General features: G+C 39.6%; 3 protein-coding genes across 3 annotated transcripts; all 3 read left to right on the top strand.

Annotated features, from left to right (window-relative positions):
- Positions 1–828: 828 nt before the first annotated feature.
- On the top strand, positions 829–2663 carry HO133_003932 (uncharacterized protein; the record flags this gene model as incomplete). The annotated part of the gene is made up of 8 exons (XM_037294853.1): positions 829–881; positions 949–1130; positions 1192–1274; positions 1330–1717; positions 1770–1911; positions 1979–2195; positions 2260–2368; positions 2431–2663. The coding sequence occupies 8 exons, from the start codon at positions 829–831 to the stop codon at positions 2661–2663; spliced, it is 1407 nt and encodes a 468-aa protein (XP_037148900.1).
- Positions 2664–3456: 793 nt separating this feature from the next.
- HO133_003931 (uncharacterized protein) lies at positions 3457–6871 on the top strand (the record flags this gene model as incomplete). The annotated part of the gene is made up of 5 exons (XM_037294852.1): positions 3457–3566; positions 3618–3917; positions 4007–4263; positions 4324–4903; positions 4957–6871. The coding sequence occupies 5 exons, from the start codon at positions 3457–3459 to the stop codon at positions 6869–6871; spliced, it is 3162 nt and encodes a 1053-aa protein (XP_037148899.1).
- A 2692-nt stretch (positions 6872–9563) lies between these two features.
- HO133_003929 (uncharacterized protein) lies at positions 9564–12200 on the top strand (the record flags this gene model as incomplete). The annotated part of the gene is made up of 1 exon (XM_037294851.1): positions 9564–12200. The coding sequence occupies one exon, from the start codon at positions 9564–9566 to the stop codon at positions 12198–12200; it is 2637 nt and encodes an 878-aa protein (XP_037148898.1).
- Positions 12201–18631: the final 6431 nt, after the last annotated feature.

Raw genomic sequence — 18631 nt, 5'->3', positions numbered from 1 at the left:
AGAGTACTTATAGAGTCTATTTCTTATATTCTCATTTCTCTTTATTATCGTAAAAGTTCGAGGTGAATAAAGCTTTCTAAGCTCTACCTTATTTAAAAGCTCTTCAATTATTATTCTAATATCTCTTTATATAACTATCTATTTTTTCTTCTCGCGATAAATAATAGTAGTATAAACTTCTTATTTATGGCGAATAGTAGTAACACGTTATTCTTTAAGCTTCTTCTTACGTCGTAAAGTCTTTACTTTAGCCTTTAAACGAGTTATATAATTCTTCTACTCTTTATAATATATAGCCTTCTTCTTTTTACAGCGTTTAATAATCTCTCACTATTTCTTTAAGATTACTTTATTAACTATAGCTTTAATCTTTATCTAAATAACTCGAATTTTCTTTTATTTTTTCTTCTATTAAGCTATAATAATAATAGTATCGTCTTATTTATTCGCGAAAGAGACTCGCTTAAAGAAAGAGCGATAACGAGATTTAGAAGATTCTTAACTATTAGTGGCTACTTAGGCCGTCTAACGAGAATTAGCGATATTCCGAGATATTATAATATCACGATATTCGTATTTAAACTATATAGAAGCTTTAAATATAAATTAAGATCAAATATAGAAGGGGAGTAAGTTCTCTATAAATTTCTATGAATGGCGCTAACAAAAAGTCGGAGGCGGGGCGCGATTTTTTTTGCCAAGCAATCTTATCCATTTCGAAATCGCTAATTTCCGAGGAGATATTTCGGCAATTGCTCGGGCCTCACCCGCGCGGAACCTTTCTCCACGCCTACTTTACCGAGCTGTAACCCACCCCTTGGACACAGCATGTCTCCAAAACGTATCCTCGTCATAGCAGACTCCGATAGTTCTGGTGTAAGGTAAGCATCCCTGGAGCTCCCGATGCTGGGTAGGATTGGTGTGCTGAGGCACCACCGCATTGGACAGCGGCCTCGAAGCCGATCAGAAAGTCATCGCCGCTCACGGATGCTACGCCGTCACCGCGACGACTGCTTTGACAGCGCATGGTCCTGGGAGCGCATTGGAAACGTGTAGTCCATCCGTGGCATTTGTGAAGGCGGCGATTGACGGCTGCTTCGATGGTGGTGGGGTGGAGGTCGTCAAAATTGGTATTGATCCCTTGTCTTGAAAGCTGTCTGTAGCGAGAATCTGATACCCTTTCTCGCCTAGGCTTTTTGGCTTCGGCAGAAATTGTCCAGATCGTAGTTGACGCCTTGAGACGCCATGGCCCGAGATTCGTGGTCCTCGATCCCGTACGATGGCTAGCTTCTACGCCTTTCTGTCAGCCTCGGGCTTACACGAGTGTAGGTCGTGGTGTCTATGAGCGGAACGCAGCTCCTGTCAGATGAGGCAGTGCATATTATCCACACGCAGTTACTCCCGCTGACCACGGTATTGACGCTAAGCATTTCAGAGGCAGTACTGCTATTGGATAAGGCGGGAGCTCTTCACCAACCGGATGTCCGCAATCTGGACGATCTGACTCATCTTGCTAAAGCGCTGCATAGTCTCGGACCGGATTTTGTTTTGTTGAAAGGGGGCCAACTACCTCTGACGGGGAATCTCGACGTACCGAAACACGACTCTGATAAGCAGGTTATTGTAGACGTTCTCTACGATGGAACGGATGTCAGCCTCATCAAGACGGCATATGTCGGTGCGAGTCTTCCGCTGGGGGTTGAATATGCTTTTGCTTGTATGTTGTCGACTTCAGAGACTATGAGCACCCCAAATATTGATTTCCTCAGCTGCAATCGCTTCGAATCTCGCCCTCGGGGACGCCGTGCCGTCGGCCACTCAGAAGGCGTGCCGATATGTCGAGGCTGGGATTAGCAAGGGAAAGGGCCTGATCGACTACTTCCACTCTACATATACTCTTCCGTTCTCTCCGTACGCTCTTTTCCCTTTCACTACTGGTAGCTGGCTTCCTCGCTTGATGTTGACAGATGTTAATTAGGGGATACTTCATCGAATACCTCCTGAATCGCGAGGATGTGAAACCCGTGTGGCATGCTCACGTCCACCATGATTTCGTGAAGCGCATTGGCGATGGGACGTTGCCGGTTGAGAAGTTCAAGGGGTATCTCGTCCAGGATTACCTATTCCTGGTGCAATTCGCAAGAGCCAAAGCTCTCAGCGCGTACAAGACGAATTCGATGGAAGACATTGCTGCGGTATGTGTATCCTTTCCTCCACCACGATTCCAATTCTGAAATGACAGCCCTAATCTCAATCCAGGGCGCAGAAGAAATCCTCCATATCCAACGCGAAATGTCCCTCCACCTAGACTACTGCGCCGAATTCGGACTCTCGAAGAAAGAGGTTGAGAAACAGGAAGAACATCAAGGTAATCAACCATTCCTATCTTGACTGTGTCAACAAAAACATGGACGAGCTCATGTTCCACAGCTTGCACAGCCTACACCCGCTACGTCCTCGACATAGCGCACTCCGAAAGCTGGTTCGCGCTACAAATGGCTTTCGCGCCTTGCCTTCTGGGCTACGGCATCATCGCAAGAAGGTTGTGGGACGACCCGGAAACCGTGAAAGAGCAGGGCAATCGGTACTGGAAGTGGATACAGAATTATGTGGCGGATGACTATCGGGCGGCGGTTGAAGCTGGGGAAGGTGCATATACCTAGCCGATAGAGTGCTGTGTTGTTCATTGGGCCGATGCTAATGGGTGAGTCATTGGCAGCGATATTGGAAAAGCATGCCGCGCTGCAGTCACCGAGCCAGATTGAGTCGCTGGTGAAGATATTCATACATGCTACTAAGGTCTGTGGATGTAACTTTCTGATACGCCTGGCTGGTTGATTGCTAATTGTTGAAGCAGATGGAGACAGGCTTCTGGGACATGGGTAACGAGTAGTACACCTTCGTACGGCATACTTTATACGCTGATGCCCGCATTACTACGGTAGGAAGTCCATGTTTGCAGCAGGAAGAGATTGATTATGTGTAGAGAGTAGACTTTGAACTTGGTGCTGATAGGTGATCTGTGAATATTGCTGGGCTTTGGGCTAAGACGACTCAATTGCTTCGTTTCAAGGGGGAACCCGTAAGGTGTGAATTACTCTCTACAAACGACGAGACTCACGGGGACTATTGGCATATCTGCGGTTAAGCCTAAAGCAAGTGCGCTACTACCTACTTAGTAGACTCGTAGCAACACGGCCACACAACGACAACGGCATCGTTGCTGAGGGATTTTAAACAGGCTCGATCTCAAAGTGGCTAGCGTCTTGGCAATATGTCAGCCTGCATTGGCCTCGCAACGTGAGCAAGGCTGAGAGCTGAGGCCCCCGCACCTTCCATTTTCTATCTTGTTCCTTCCTCTTCATACTTCACAAGACTTTATCGCCTTTGTGGGAAATTCTCTATTATCTTCTTCTCACTCTCTACAGGGGTCACCGGGGTGGAATAGCAGCAGGCATGTCTTTTGGCTACGGTGTCGGTGATATCATAGCCGTCTCGACTCTGGCACGTACCATCTGGGGCAGGTTTCGCGACGCTTCCGATCAATTCAATGCCATCCAAACAGAGTATACCTTGACTGTCACTAGTTCAGGAATAAACTGACTAATCAAGTCCAGCGTCTTTGGTCTTCACCGCGTCCTCGATGACATTGCGAACAACCTCTCTGGAATCCAGCTTACTGATAAGCAGGCCGACGATCTCCCGGTCCTGATTGAAGGTTGTCGTGGCGTCCTCCATGACACTGAGAAGCTGATACGGAAGAACGAGAGCTTGGGTACCGAGTCTTCTGGCGTGAGCTCCAGGACTCAGAAGGCTTTGAGAAAGTTGAAATGGGACTCTGCTACCGTCAATGAGCTGCGAGATCGCATGATCTCTAGCACAACGTTTCTGAATGCCTTCAACACTAGTCTTGCAAGGTGAGTGTTATCTGCTAAAAGAAAATTGCATCTTGATATATCCGATATCGCGAATATGAAAAGTTCTGTATCAGCTCACTCTTACCCAGTCAAGCGTCCCGAGCGACAAACCAAAAGGTCGACTCTATAATTGAAGACACTCACAATCTAAGACTAAACCAAAACCAACAAGAGCGGAACGAGTTGTTGCAATGGCTCTCACCTCTCAACTTTGCCCCACAGCAAAGTGACTTATCTAATAGGCGGCAAAAAGAGACAGGTTCATGGCTTTTGGGGTCTCATGAATTCCAAGAATGGGTGAATAAGGAGGGAAAGACTCTGGTCTGCCAAGGGATGCCAGGTGCTGGTTAGTAGTCTTGACAGTGCCAAGATCTCGCAAAAAAACGTTGAGACTGACTATCAGCAGGCAAGACTATGTTAGCATCGCTTGTCATAGATCGCCTGCAGCAAATTCCTGGTGAGGAGAACGTTGTAACCGCCTACATATATTGCGACTACAAAAGACAAGATGAACAGACACCCATCAACCTTACAGCAAGCGTAACAAAGCAGCTGCTCCAGCACCAAGATTTGATTCCGGAAAACATTTTAAAGATGTACCAGCACCACCAAAAAATGGAGACTCGACCTACATTTGAAGAGGTGTTAGAGATGACAGGATCCTCGATGGCACGTTTGTCGCGGGTTTATGTTATATTGGATGCCCTCGATGAGTTAGGGAACGCTGGTCAAGTTCGTCAGACCTTAATCGGACGCCTACGTCCTCTGCAGGATCTTCATCACTTCAATCTGATGACGACGTCGCGTTACATCCCTTCTCTGGCTCTGAACTTCCACCATCCTCTATGTATGGATGTTCGGGCCAGCCCAGAAGATATACGGAGATACGTGGAGGGGCACACTTCGGATCTGCCAAAATGTGTGAGGGAGAGTACGGGCTTACAGGAGGCCATAGCGACTGCTATAGTTGACTCGGTCGAGGGAATGTAAGTTGCTGGCTTGCCATCTGCGTGCGAGTTCTGCTGATGGATTGAGCAAGGTTTCTTCTGGCTCAGCTACACATGGACTCGCTTAAGGACAAAACAAGCTCTAAGCTGATCAAGAAAGCGCTGGAAATACTGCCAAAAGGATCGAACGCTCTCGATCTGGCCTACGATGGAGCAATGCAGAGAATTGAGAACCAAATGGAAGGTTTCAGACTTCTTGCCAAACAGCTACTGGGTTGGCTTACCTACTCGGAGAGGCTGATGACGGTAAAAGAAGTACAACATGCCTTGGCAATCGAGCCTGGGACGCGAGAGTTTGATGAAGATAATCTGGGCGACATCGAAGAAGTTCTGGGTTTCTGTGCCGGCTTGATTATCGTCGACGAAGAAACGCAGATCATCAGACTGGTCCACTACACCACCCAGGAATACTTCAGGCGAAACGGTGACAGAGTTCTAGCCTGTGCCAAGCAGGACATTGCGATAAGCTGTCTTACCTATTTGCTTTACGAGAATTTTAAAGATGGCTGGGCCAACGAAGTACGACAAAAAGAGTTTGCCGAAGGAAACAGAGCCGAAGATACCCTCAGGAATAGAGACGAAGACGAAGGGGAAGAGGACTGGGATTTTCCTTGTGGAAGATCTGTGAAAGCTCGGTTGCAGAAATATCCTTTTCTCGAATACGCCGCTAGGTATTGGGCGACTCATGCAAGATTGTGTAAGCAGCAGAACGTCAAAATACTCATGATGAGCTTCGCCAAAGACGATCACAGAGTCTCGAGTGCCAGCCAAGTGCTGTTGGTGCTAGACGGACGATATTCTATCTTTCTAGATATGAATGGGACTATGTCGCGCAGCCCACTTTCTGCAATGCACATTATCGCGTATTTCGGTTATGCAGAAATGATCTCACAGCTTCTGAACCACGGTTTCGAGGCAGATGCCAAGGACCATTTTCGCCGGACACCGTTGTGGTGGGCGGCATCACAAGGACATCACGGCGTGGTGGAATTGTTACTGTCACAGAGCCATGTCAATGTGAACAACCGCGGCCTTTTTACTATGTTCGGGCGTCTATTTTATACTGCGACACCACTGGGCATTGCTGCACAAGCGGGCAAAGATGAAACAGTGAAGCTTTTGATTGAGCGTGAAGACGTGGATGTGAACTTGCCAGGTCCCTTCGATAGCTCTCCGCTATCATCAGCCGCAAAAGAAGGACATAGTACAGTTGTTGAACTGCTACTGACACGAAGAGATATTGTAATAGATTCAGGAGACGATGCAGGCCAGACGCCCTTGTGGCTTGCAGCTGCGTTTGGCAGAGCGGATGTAGTCACACAGCTGCTCAAACACGAGAACGTCCAGATCAATTCGAAGGATCATTTTGGAGACACACCTCTCACATTGGCTGCATCCTTCGGTCAACAGGGCATAGTAGAGATATTACTAGGTTGTTCCGACATTGAAGTGAACACGCAAAACAGACTGGGATTTACTCCGCTCTTGTATGCGGTACGTGCAGGCTGGGAAGCAGTGGTGAAGCTCCTGCTATCTCATTCCGACATCGACGTAAACACGCAAGACAGAGATGGAAGGACTCCGCTCTTGGATGCGGTACATTTAGGCCACGAAGCAGTGGTGAAGCTCCTGCTATCTCATTCCGACATCGACGTAAACGCGAAAGAGAATGGGGGAGTATCTCCCCTTGCAAGTGCGGTCATAGATGGTAACGCAGCGATTGTGAGGCTCTTGTGCGCACATCCCGATGTTGACTTAGACACGAGGGATAACGAGGGTCGGGATGTGCTTGCTCTGGTAAAGGAAACGGGGCCACAGCATTGGAAGTCACAGGCGAACAACGATGCCCTGGCGCTAAGGCAAGAGGAATGTCTGGAAATCCTACGTACAGCCATCGAGGCACGCTCGCGAAACGGGCCTCAAAATTCGGAGGTTGTGCCCTCATGACATCAACCCGTTCGCTCTTACCAGATCGTGATTTGGCGACTTCGATGTCGCTGTCGGAAAAGGCTCGGCTGGCGGGGTACCAATTTCATGTTGATCGATATGTTGCTGTGGAGTTGGAGGGGAATGACTCATTGTGTGGAGCATGTTGGTGTTTGAGGGGGAAGACACGTAGGCGGAGGAGTTCAGGAGGGTGCAGTGGAAGGGAAATGGGGTCTATGTCGACGGGAGCTGTGTGGATTGTATCTCTTAAGTGGATAAACGGTTGGCGTTCGGTTTTGATTTTTAGACATAACGAATTCAATTTGAAAGATGTGACTTTAGGCGTCTTCGAGACGGCTCATCGGCCACTTTCCACTCAAGCAACCTCGAAGTATATATGAAGAACCATCACTAGCACGAATTGAACCACCGCGCTCTACGCAGCTTCTCTGGTGAGAATCCATCCTGAGATCTCATTCTAGGAACCCTTCCATATCCATCTCACGAGCCATTGCGCATCTACTTTTCAAGCTTCACCAACAGTCACCGATTCCACTTCACACCGGTCCAAGGAATGTTGCCTTCTCATTCTGAAATCCATCCTTCTTCCAAATTCGCTCAATGAGCTTTTCAGCGAATTTGTGCTTTCCTTTCGTAGTAGTCTCCTGAGTACCACGATGGCTTAGGGTGCCATAATCCGAACATTGTACTACCGCGCCATACCCCCTGGACTGAAACGAATAATAGCACTCTAGATGGCTTCTTCGTCAAGGATCTCTTTGGTCAGTCCGTACCAGCAATCCTCCATTCCGATCCATACAAGCCTTCATTTCCGAGCTAAGAACCCTTCCCTCTTTGCATCGGTGACCTTAAAAGCAGCCGTCCTATCATAGCCGAGGAATTGCTCTGCCGTGTTACAAAGTTGCTCCTCTTTCAAAATTCGGCGCAAGATTTCCTCTGCCTTGTTAAGATCTTGCTTTTTGGTAGTCAGTATTTGGTCTTCAGTAATGAGGCTCCGCGGTATGAAAGTCTGCACATCAACTACAAGCTTTCTCAACGATGATGGCTGGTTGAACATGCAGTCGTCAATCTTCCAGTGTGGTAGCTTCTCTCTGTCGGCACAATCTTCGAGGTTCAGCTCGAGGCTTGTGAGGCAACCGAGTCCCGTTCAGATGAGACGGCTGGCCGAGAGAAAACCCGGAGAGAATGTGCCGCCGAAGCGGCCGTGGAGCTCTACTTTGGTCATGGCCTGGATGGCGCGCAGTCTGTTGGGTTCAATTGAGCGATGTATGTGCGCTTGATTTTGGGGCGATGAGCCCGAAGTAAACGGCAAAAGTGGCGAAAGCCAAGAACACGAATGTGTTGCTGTGGTATAGGAACGAGCGCTCCTCGTCGCAGATCTGTCGGCAAGTCTTCCAAAGCCTCGAGTCTTGCACACGGCCAGCACAGATGGATGGATCTTGACACAGTGCGAACTGGTCTTCAGAGGTAACGTTGGTAGCAATCTGCTGCTTGCCAGTCCGCATGTCATGTAAGACAGCTGTGGTTGGCTTCAGAGCTTGCGCAACGCATATGAGAGAAGTTTCCCGTGCCTGGGCGATGTGTTTGTGGAACGTACTCATGGAGGTAGATTTTTAGGAGGCATCCAGCAGAACCGTGATCACTGCAAGGAATGATACTTCTCGGAATGAAGTCTTCAAGGTCGCTTTTGATCTGAACTCTGTGGTTGCCATCAACAATGAGCTCGTAGATCTTCCGCCGAATCTAAATAGGCATGTCCAAAAAGTGACAAGGCGGGAAAGGTTTGACGTAAGAACTTGTACAGATAGTCGTTAATTTTGACTCGTCCAAACCTTGCAACAGGGTAATGTTCACGATATCTCTACCGTTAAAGCCTTCTGGGGTGAGGTATGGTATTGAAAATCAACCTCCATTTGCCGTAGGACACGAAAGGAGGCGTCGGTGAGCGTTCAGTTGCTGTAACAAGCCTTGGTTGCATCGATGTCGCCGTTGGAGCTGCCACTCTCAGAGCTGTGATTACTACAAGAGCCGTAGGCAACAGTAGTGTTATTGGTAGCAAAATCCATCGAATTCTCATCAGCAGAGGAGGTCGTTGTCTGCTGTATCCCCTCTGTGCCACACATGACCACTAGTTGAGAATGCTATTCTGTCACTCGAATGGAAACCAGCAAAGCAGCGATGGGTGAATACTACTGAGCGGCGTGTTTCTTCGACCAATCACAAATCTTCATAAGTGAAGTGTTTGATGCCAAGACCTCAATGCCATTGAACGTTTCCTTCGCATTCTCACCACTCACTCCTCAAATCATTGCCTTCAAAGCTCATCTGCCTATTTGTAAAATATCTCTTTGGACTTTCGGGCATCCATCAAAGTGAAACCGACTCACTTTGGCCACCCGGGGCTTGACCATTGTGAGATCCAGCAAGGCAAGTTGAGCTCATCACTTCTTTCCCCTCGCCTCCTTCAGGAAACAGGGCATTCCCTCCTACATTTTCTTCTTACTAGCCTCCTCAGCCTCGCAAATTGCTAATCTCATACAAAGGCGACCTTCGAACAGACGTTTCATTTTGCCAGACTTACTTCGCATCAAACAAGACTCAAGGCTTCGAGCCGTCAGCTACATTGGTTCAGACTTCACGTAACATTCAGATATTTGTGGTCCCATAAGGCTCAGCCTTGGGGCGATTGAATATGGCTACCAGAAATGTCACCAAGGCCAAGGGTGAGGCCATTGACTACTCTGACCCGGAAGTAGTCAGAGCGAGGAATCAAATAGCTGCGGTCATGCGAGAAATGAACTTCAAGCCTCCTTGTGAGTGCAGCCACTGCCTTCGTCAGTACAGGACACTCGATCAGCAAGATCTCATCCCTTTCGTTTACCTCGGCCATGTAAAGGACGCTGCCTCGCTTGCCAAAAGCTACTCCCGCTCTATTGAAGTCGATCGCGCGTTTCTCCGTCGAAAGATCTCGGAATCTGGGTTATCCATTCTCAACAGATGGCGCGCGGGAGTTGGAAAGCGCAAAGCGTTCTTAGAGAAGGCCAAGCCAGATTTGTATCGAAACCGCAACCCACTCGTCGACATCCCATCACGCGTGGAGCAGCTAAGGCACCAGAGAGAGTATCGCATGGGTTACATGTTGCCGTACCTCAATGTGGATGACTTGTCAGGAGACCCTACGAAACTCCTCGGCCTCCTAACTCACCGGACCAACTCCCTTCCAGAAGAGTGGGTGCCATTTGATTATGCAATGCTGTGGTCGGGATGGAAACAGTGCACTCTTGCAGAGAAGTCCGCCGATGGGTGCATCGTGATGCATGGTGACCAGTTTGGCAAATGGTCCACGTTCGACTCCGTTGCGGTGCATCGCAATGATGCATGTGGGGCGCCTAGAGCTTTGATGATCCTAGAGTCACAGCAAACTCTGTTGAAGTTCTTGCGTGATTTGACTACGGTCATTCTAGACGGCGCAAAACCTTCGAAGTCACTAAAAACGCCCGCCAAAGTCATCTCCACAGATCCTGCTACGGATGCTATCGCCCCTCGTGGCCTTGAGGTCTGCACGGAATGGTCGCAGTTTCTGAACGCCGACCAGAAGAAAGATCAGCCCTGGCTGTCATTCGGAGCAATGTTTTCCAACCAACCCTACTCTGCTGCCCCCGCTTTCAACATTGACACAATGATTGACATAGCTGAAAATCAGGCAGATGAAGCACAAGACGAGCTATGGCTTCTGCAAACAGACTTAGAGTACTTTTATAAGCGCTCCAGATACCACGAAGCAACATGGTTCGACAAGATAGAGAAGGGACCGCATCGGCCAAACCTCACAGCGAAGGAGAAGTTTGATAATATTGGCTTCATCATGACACTCAAAGTTATTCTCCAAGCTAGGGACTGGCAATGGCTATTAGAGGAATGCCAGAACGTTAAGCGAGAACTGCAAAGGAGTGGATCAGAGATTGGTCCTGGGAAACCTCTGCCCAAGGAATATGAGAGAGCGCTCGGTAGCTTAGAGATGATGCTGCGGAGATCCTTGCCCTATCATCAGCTAAACCTGAAAAGACATCTGATAAGGTCTCCAGCTTTCTCGAAGGTTTTCAAGGTCACAGGTACTGCCCAGCAGCAACTTTTGGGAACCGCTTTGATTCTCGAGCTCAGAGACTACACTACCCTCCATCGAGACGATCGCATCGGCTGGTGCCTCTATCAGCTGACGTCGAATTTCGATGAGCGACATGTTTTCGAACCTTCGGCGGTATTGCAATATCTTGACGACTTTCTCGACAGTTGTCCCCGCCGAGAAGCCGAGAGAATAGACCAGGAAATTCAAAGATGCATATCCGAATTGGCAGCTATCACACGTATGATGAAGCTACTCGATCTTCACAGACCCTCCTTCCGTTTGCCCGGTCCAGACATTCTCCAAGAAACCCGAGGAGCATGGCAGGTCTTGAACAAGCTGGTCATCATGCTGTCGGCAGAAATGGGACTCGGTTCTTTTATCAACCCTCTGAACCAATTTCGCATGCCGACTGGCAGGAAAGACGAGAACTGGCTAGCTCGGCGCGACATCGCACATTCGGCACTAAAAAGTCTATGGGCAAAAGCAAGAAGTACATACCAGACAATGTTAGAGACAAATGGCATACCACAAGAATGTATAGATCCTCAGCTGGAGTGGATGAGACAGTCTGGTTCGGAGGAAAATGCTGCTCAGTTAGACAGTGAGAGACGCATGGTCTTGGACCGCCTCAAGGCCGCAAGGGAGCGAGCTTCAGCTAGGAAAGCGGCACCTCAACAAGAAGAATGCAGATCTTTCGGCACACAGCAAGAGGTCGAGGCGAAGGACCGATTGCCACAACCCGTGAAGACCAAGACCAAAACCCGACGAGGCCATGCTTCAGAATCCGGCAGCCTATCAGAAGACAACGAAAGTGCTGTTGAAGAGACGCCACCTGTGTTGTACAAGCTCAAGCCAGCCTCAACCGCAGAGAAGGTGGTTCGCCTGATGTTCCCAGACCCTAACGAGGATATGACGAAGGAGGAGTCCAGTGCCGACTGGATTCACTTTGTGGCAGCGATGACGACTTTGGGCTTTCGAGCGGAGCATCGCGGAGGCTCTACGTTCGAGTTCAGGGGGGAGATTATGCTGCCGGATACCACATTGGCTCCACAGAAAAGAAGCTTCACCGTCCACAGACCTCATCCAGATACCGAAATGGGACCGATAATCTTGCAGAGTTTAGGGAGACGGTGCAACAGGAGATTCGGCTGGCAACGTGCAAATTTTGCTACCGACGAGAGTGGTGCTGGGCAGGGTACTTAAGAAGTCAGGTCAGACTGAAGACTCGAGGTCAGGCTTGGATCAAAAGGCTCGCGTCTAGCGACCAGAAAGTGGATAGAGCGTCAGGGCCTGGGCTGGTAGACTTAGGTTGATGAATGCTTAGATAGACAGATCATGGGGAAAGGCTTCTCACATCTCATACTTCCCTCTCGGATGATTTGATTGCGGTACACGACCAATAATGTTGAACTCGGCGATGTATATTGCTTTTGCCTCGAAATTGGGTACAGAATCAAATATCTCGCGGTCAATTACGACATTTAGAGCAAGTAGTCGAAGAACATGTCGATGCAAGACGCGCTCCAGCTGAACCACAGTTGTGTCACTGTCTGGGAATTGAAAAGGTTTCTAATTCAGTAGTATATCCATGGCATCAATCATTGATTGACGGCCTGACTCGCTGAAGCCACGCTCCTTAAATGTTGAACACCTACAAATAAGCCGAAGTAGAGTCAAAGTAGAGTGTGTAGTTACCCGCCCAGATAATCGATTCGGTTCTTCATTCTCAACCGTGCGAATAGATCGGCTGGATGGCAGATCGGAGCGACTACTGTCAACCTCTATATATCATATTCATTCTCGAGTTACAACTACAGTTGGTATACATCCCGTATGCCCTTCCCATACCGGCCTAGCCATCCATGATAATCCTGACCTGCGACGGACACACGAAACTCATGCCAGACGTGGTAACCCTCGGCCTGCTTCCATCGTTGCAGATGCACGTATTGATCCGTTTTGGGTTCTTGCCTGATTGGTAGACTTCCTCGCTGTGTGATAGTCAGCCAGGAGACTTTGGGAGAGATTCGAGCGAGAGGATCTACTGGACAGAGCTGCGTGCACTTAAAGCCGTACGACGTTAAGATTAGACTAGTGCTGTCTCGCGTAACGTCCTATAAAAACTACACGCACAAATAAGTTCTAAATAATAATTAGCTAGGTCTTAAGGTCTAGTTATATATAGATAGCGATTTACTATATAGCTTAGCTCTAGAAAAACTCTCTCTATATAAAATAGAAGATTTAAAGTTTAAATATAAGAAAATACTAAAAAAATAAGATATAGATAAATAGAAAAAGTATAAAAAAATCTCTTTTTATAATAAGAGAAATAAGAATAAGAAGTAAGAAATAAGAGGAATATCGTCTATTTAAGGCTTTTTTAATATAATAATCTTAATTATTCTACTATAAATATACGAGTAAAGGCCTATAAATTAAATTCATAACCTTTTTTTTTAATTAGGGCTGTCGAGTAAATTTTAATAAGCGATCTTTAATGAGCGATATCTGAATTCCTTACTTATAAATATCTATAAGACTTAATTTAATAATTCTTTTATTATCTAAAAGCCCACACTACGTTCTATAATTTAAACAAAAAATCTTAGGATTTCAATAGAAAACAAAAAAGTTATTCTAAAATCAAATAATGTGCATCTGTTTTTTGATCAGGGCTGTGGAGCGAACTTTGGTAAGCGAACTTTGGTGAGCGATATTTGAATTCCTTACGCTTTAATAATTATAAGACCAAATTTTGAAATTTTTTCATTATTGAAAAGCGCAAGTTTCGGGCTATAATTTACAAAAAAATCTTAAAATTTTAATAGAAAATAGGAAAGTTATTAAAGGGTTAAAAGTAGAGGGAGAGATTTTTGATGGTTGCGGACGCTAATTTATTTACCCGCGATGACTCAGCCGGTCTAACCAAAGAGCGTAGATCTAACGAATTAATGATTGGCTGCACATATAAATTCAAGGTTTTCTAGTTCAGCCCTACCTTATTCTTTTATATATATTAATATTATATCTTTTTTTTATTAATCTTTAATTAAGCTATAATAACTAATATTATTTTATATAATATTCTATAAAAATTATATATATAAATAAATTCTAAATAATAATTAGCTAGATCTTAAAATTTAATTATATATAAATAGTAATTTATTATATAGCTTAATTCTAAAAAAAACTTTTAAAATAGATTTATATTTAATAAAAATCTATTAGCTTTAAATTATATAAGAATATTAAAAATAATATAATATAATAAGAATATAGATTAAATATATTTTAATATATAAATAATATAAATTAGACTTTTAATAATTAAGTAATTAAATCTTATTATTAATTAAATCGATATCTCTTATAAAGATAATAATCTCTTTATAAAAAGAGTATTCTAAGTAATAACTCGAGTAATTAAATATATATAAAGTATTACGTAATATAGCGATAACGTATTATCTTATAAAGATCTTACTCGAATTAAATAATAATAATAATCTATTAATAGAAAAGCGAGTAAATAAGTTTTATAGCGAATAAATAAAGTAGACGTTATTATTTATAGCGGTAATAAATAAGATAATTTCTTTTTTAAATAAATTTATTTTCGAGATTAATAAAAATAGCTTTATATAATAACTATAGAGCGTAATTAAATATCTTATAATATATTATTATTTAAAATCGCTATTCTTAAATTTAATCTAAGATTATATAAACTCGTCTATATAAAGAAATATAATAAATATAAAATAAAAGAAAATATATAAGATAGCTTTCTCTAAGAAAGTTTTATTAAATTAAATAAAAATATAAAATAATAGATCTTATATAATTAAATTACGTTTTTTAATATTAACCTTACTACGTAATTTATAAATATTAATAATTACTCGCTATAATAATAAATAGTAAAAGATCTTAAGATTTTTAAATTTTATATTTATATAGATTAATTAAATATTTATAAGATAAATCTTAATAGATTTAATCTAGATATAATAATTAATTAGATATACTATCTAATTAATAAATAATTAAATAATAGTAGAAAATATAATAATTCTCGATAAGATATAAAACTCGATATAGAAGACCTTCGCTATTTAATAACTACTTTTTATTTTATTAATAAAATCTTATTAGAGATATCTTATAATATTATAATTTAGAGAAATCGCGATTTAATAATTTCTATATAGATTTAAAGCGCTTAATTATAAATATAAATTAATAATTTTATTAAATTTAAAGCGAGAGAGTAAATCGACTAAAGTATTTTATTTAATAGAAATTTAAATTATATTATAAATAATATCGTATTAAGCGAATAGTATAACTATTTATCTAAGTAATATTATAATTAGTTTATATATAGAACTATTATAAATACTCTTAATAATAGCGTTATTATTATAATAAAGTATAAAATATAATTAATATAAGCGAAATAGTTATTTATAAATAATTATAAGAATAATAAGTATCTCTTTAAATTAAATATTCTTTTTATAATAGTAAATAGCGAAGTATATATTAAATATATTATCTAGTTTAAAATAAATAGCGATATTCTTAAGAATATATTCTCTTATTTTATACTTATTAAAAGTATTTATTTATATAAAATAGTAATAGCGTATAGCTATACGATAAAGTAAATATATCTTATTCTATTTAAATAAAAAGATATTTTATTAGCGTAGATTCGCTACGATTATAGCGATAATATAATAATATTCTTATTTTTTAAATAATATAAAGTAAAGTCTTCTTAGAAAAGTCTTATTAGAGATTATTACTTTAGCGAAGAAAAATAATAGATCTATCGCTAATTTAAGCTTGTTATAAAAAATACTTCGCTTATTTAGAAGGGCTTTTATCAACTTTCTCGTCTATTCTAGCTTATTAAAAAAGAATCTAATCTTTATCTTCTTACTATTAAATTAAATTTCTAAAAATTTAATAAAAATATCTTTCTTATTCTTAATATAATTTATCTTTAAATTATAATTATTATAAATAATATTAAAATTCTCGCTAAATTAAATTATATTATTATTAAGTAAAAGAATAGCGAAGAAGTTATCTAGATAGTAAAATATAATACTTTAAAATAGAATAATAATAAATATCTAATAAAGAATCTTAGCGAATAGATTAAAAATAAAAAGCGCGATATATAAATTAAATAATAAGAATCTATTAATATAATAGAAGTCGTCTTAAAAGAAACTTAATAATTAAAAGTTTAACTCGATTATAGAAATATATTTAAATATATTAGCGAGATCTTATTTAATTATAATTATACTCTAGCTCTAAGTAAGTAGAGTATTAATAATAATATTTAGTATAATATACTCGAATATTTTATAAATTTCGTAAATATAGTAATTAACGAAGTATAGTTATAAAAAGAAAAGATTATAAATTCTTCTTTAGCTATTATTATACTTTAAAATAAGATTTAATAAAGATAAAATAAAGTATTTTAAGAGTTTTATATCTAATTTTATTAGATAATTATTATTCTTTTACTTTTAAAGATCTTTAAATAATATTTTAAATATTATAGTAATATTAAGATAGAGTTTATTTAATAATAACTAATTAAAGTCTTAATAATCTATTTTAATATTATAAATAATAATTATAAATAAGATATTAGCGAATATTTAATTAAAGTAATTCTTAAGCTATTTCTTCTAATCGTCTTTCTTTAATAAACTATATCTCTTTAATAAAGATTTACTTAGCGAGATAAGTATATATAAAAATAACTTAACTATCGATTTAAGATTTTTTAATATTAATTATAATTAAGAGATAGAAAAGAGTTTTATATCTAATAAAATAATATTAATAAAGACTTTATTAATATAGCTAATAGTAGAATATAATTAATTATATATATTATATATATATAGATAATAATAACTCTAAGTATTATAGAGTTTATTATAATTAAATTAATTATAATAAAATAATTAAGGGTTTTAGATATTTTAATAAAAAGATATAAGAGTAATATTACGATATATCTAGAGTAAAGTTTAATTTAAATATAAATTATATAGTAAATAAACTTTTAATTAAATCGAGGAAAGTCGCTATCTTAAAATTCGATTTTCTAAGTAATTATTAAGTATTCGCTATATATAGATATCGTTTTAATAAAGCTAAATTCTATTATAAACGAAGATCTTATAAAAATAGTATATTAATTAAAAGATATAAATAGTTAATAGATTAGAAATATAGTAGTAATAATTCGATAGAGCTTTTTAAAGAGATAAGATAACTATTTTATAAATAAAGAAATATATAATTTAGTTATAGACCTCGAAATATCGAAGAAGCTCTTTAAATTCTTTAATCTTTTTATCGCTATTAGCGAGATAATTAATAAAACTATTAAATAGTTTATTAAAATATTTAATATTAAACGTTTTATAATAAATTTATTTAATATATTTAAGATCTATCACTTTAAAATAAAAAAGAAGAAGAATTATTATAGAGTTATTATCTTAATATAAAAAGAAGTAATATAATATTACTTTTATTTTAAATAATATTAATATTCTTTACTATAATAGAATTAAAGTTAATTATAAAGTTTAAAGAGATATAAATAATAATTAAAAAGATAAAGCGAATAGAAATAACTAATATATTAATAATATAGAGATTTAGAATATAAATTAATATAAGATAGAGATAGTCGACTAGCGACGAGTATAAATCTTATTAACCTCGCTTTATATATAAGCGAGTTTATTATAATTCTAAAGTATATTATTTTTATTAACTTATTCTTATTCGAGTTCTTAATAAATAAATTATAATTAAATAATATAGAAATTAAAAATTAAGTCTAACGAAGTAAAAGATTTTATTAAAGAATCTAGCTAATAAATAAAAGATATAGCGAGAATAAAGAGAGATAAGAGTCTATTAGAGGGCCCTCTTATAAATTTAATAGATAATTTCTATAAGGATAATAATCTAATAATAGTTTAACGTATAGCTATGGCCTTTATAATAGGCTTATAAAAACGCTTAGAGACTATTAGTAATAGCTAACTAACAATAGTATAGATAGAAAAATAATATATTTTCTAAATAAAAATTACTTTCGTCTAATATCAGGAAATGGGAAAAGTTTAAAAAACCTCTTCTTACGACGAGAGGAACAAGAATAAGAAGCAAGAAACGGGGGGGACACCGTCTATTCAAGGCTTTTCCAACATAACAATCTTATTAATTTTAACGGCTTATGATTATTAGTTACGGCTTATGATCATTAGTTATAATATAGCTAAGAATAATAGTTATATAATTATAGATAATATAGTTATAAATAATATAGTTATTAATAATAGTTATATAGTTATAAGTAATAGTTATATAGCTATAGCTATAATATATTAAAATAATTAATTTACTTAATATATATATAAAACTAATACGTTTAAAAGACTAAGATATAACTCTCGAAGTAATTCGATTTATTATAGACTATAAGTCGAAATCGAATAACTTAAAAAAAATAAATCTCTAGTAATTTAATAAGCGACTTTTTATATTTATATTATATTTATACTTATCTATAT

This window comes from Letharia lupina (assembly GCF_014066315.1).
Source record: "Letharia lupina isolate WasteWater1 chromosome Unknown contig_19, whole genome shotgun sequence".
In the NCBI taxonomy this organism is placed as follows: Eukaryota; Fungi; Ascomycota; class Lecanoromycetes; order Lecanorales; family Parmeliaceae; genus Letharia; species Letharia lupina.
This window is presented reverse-complemented; position numbering and strand designations above follow the sequence as displayed.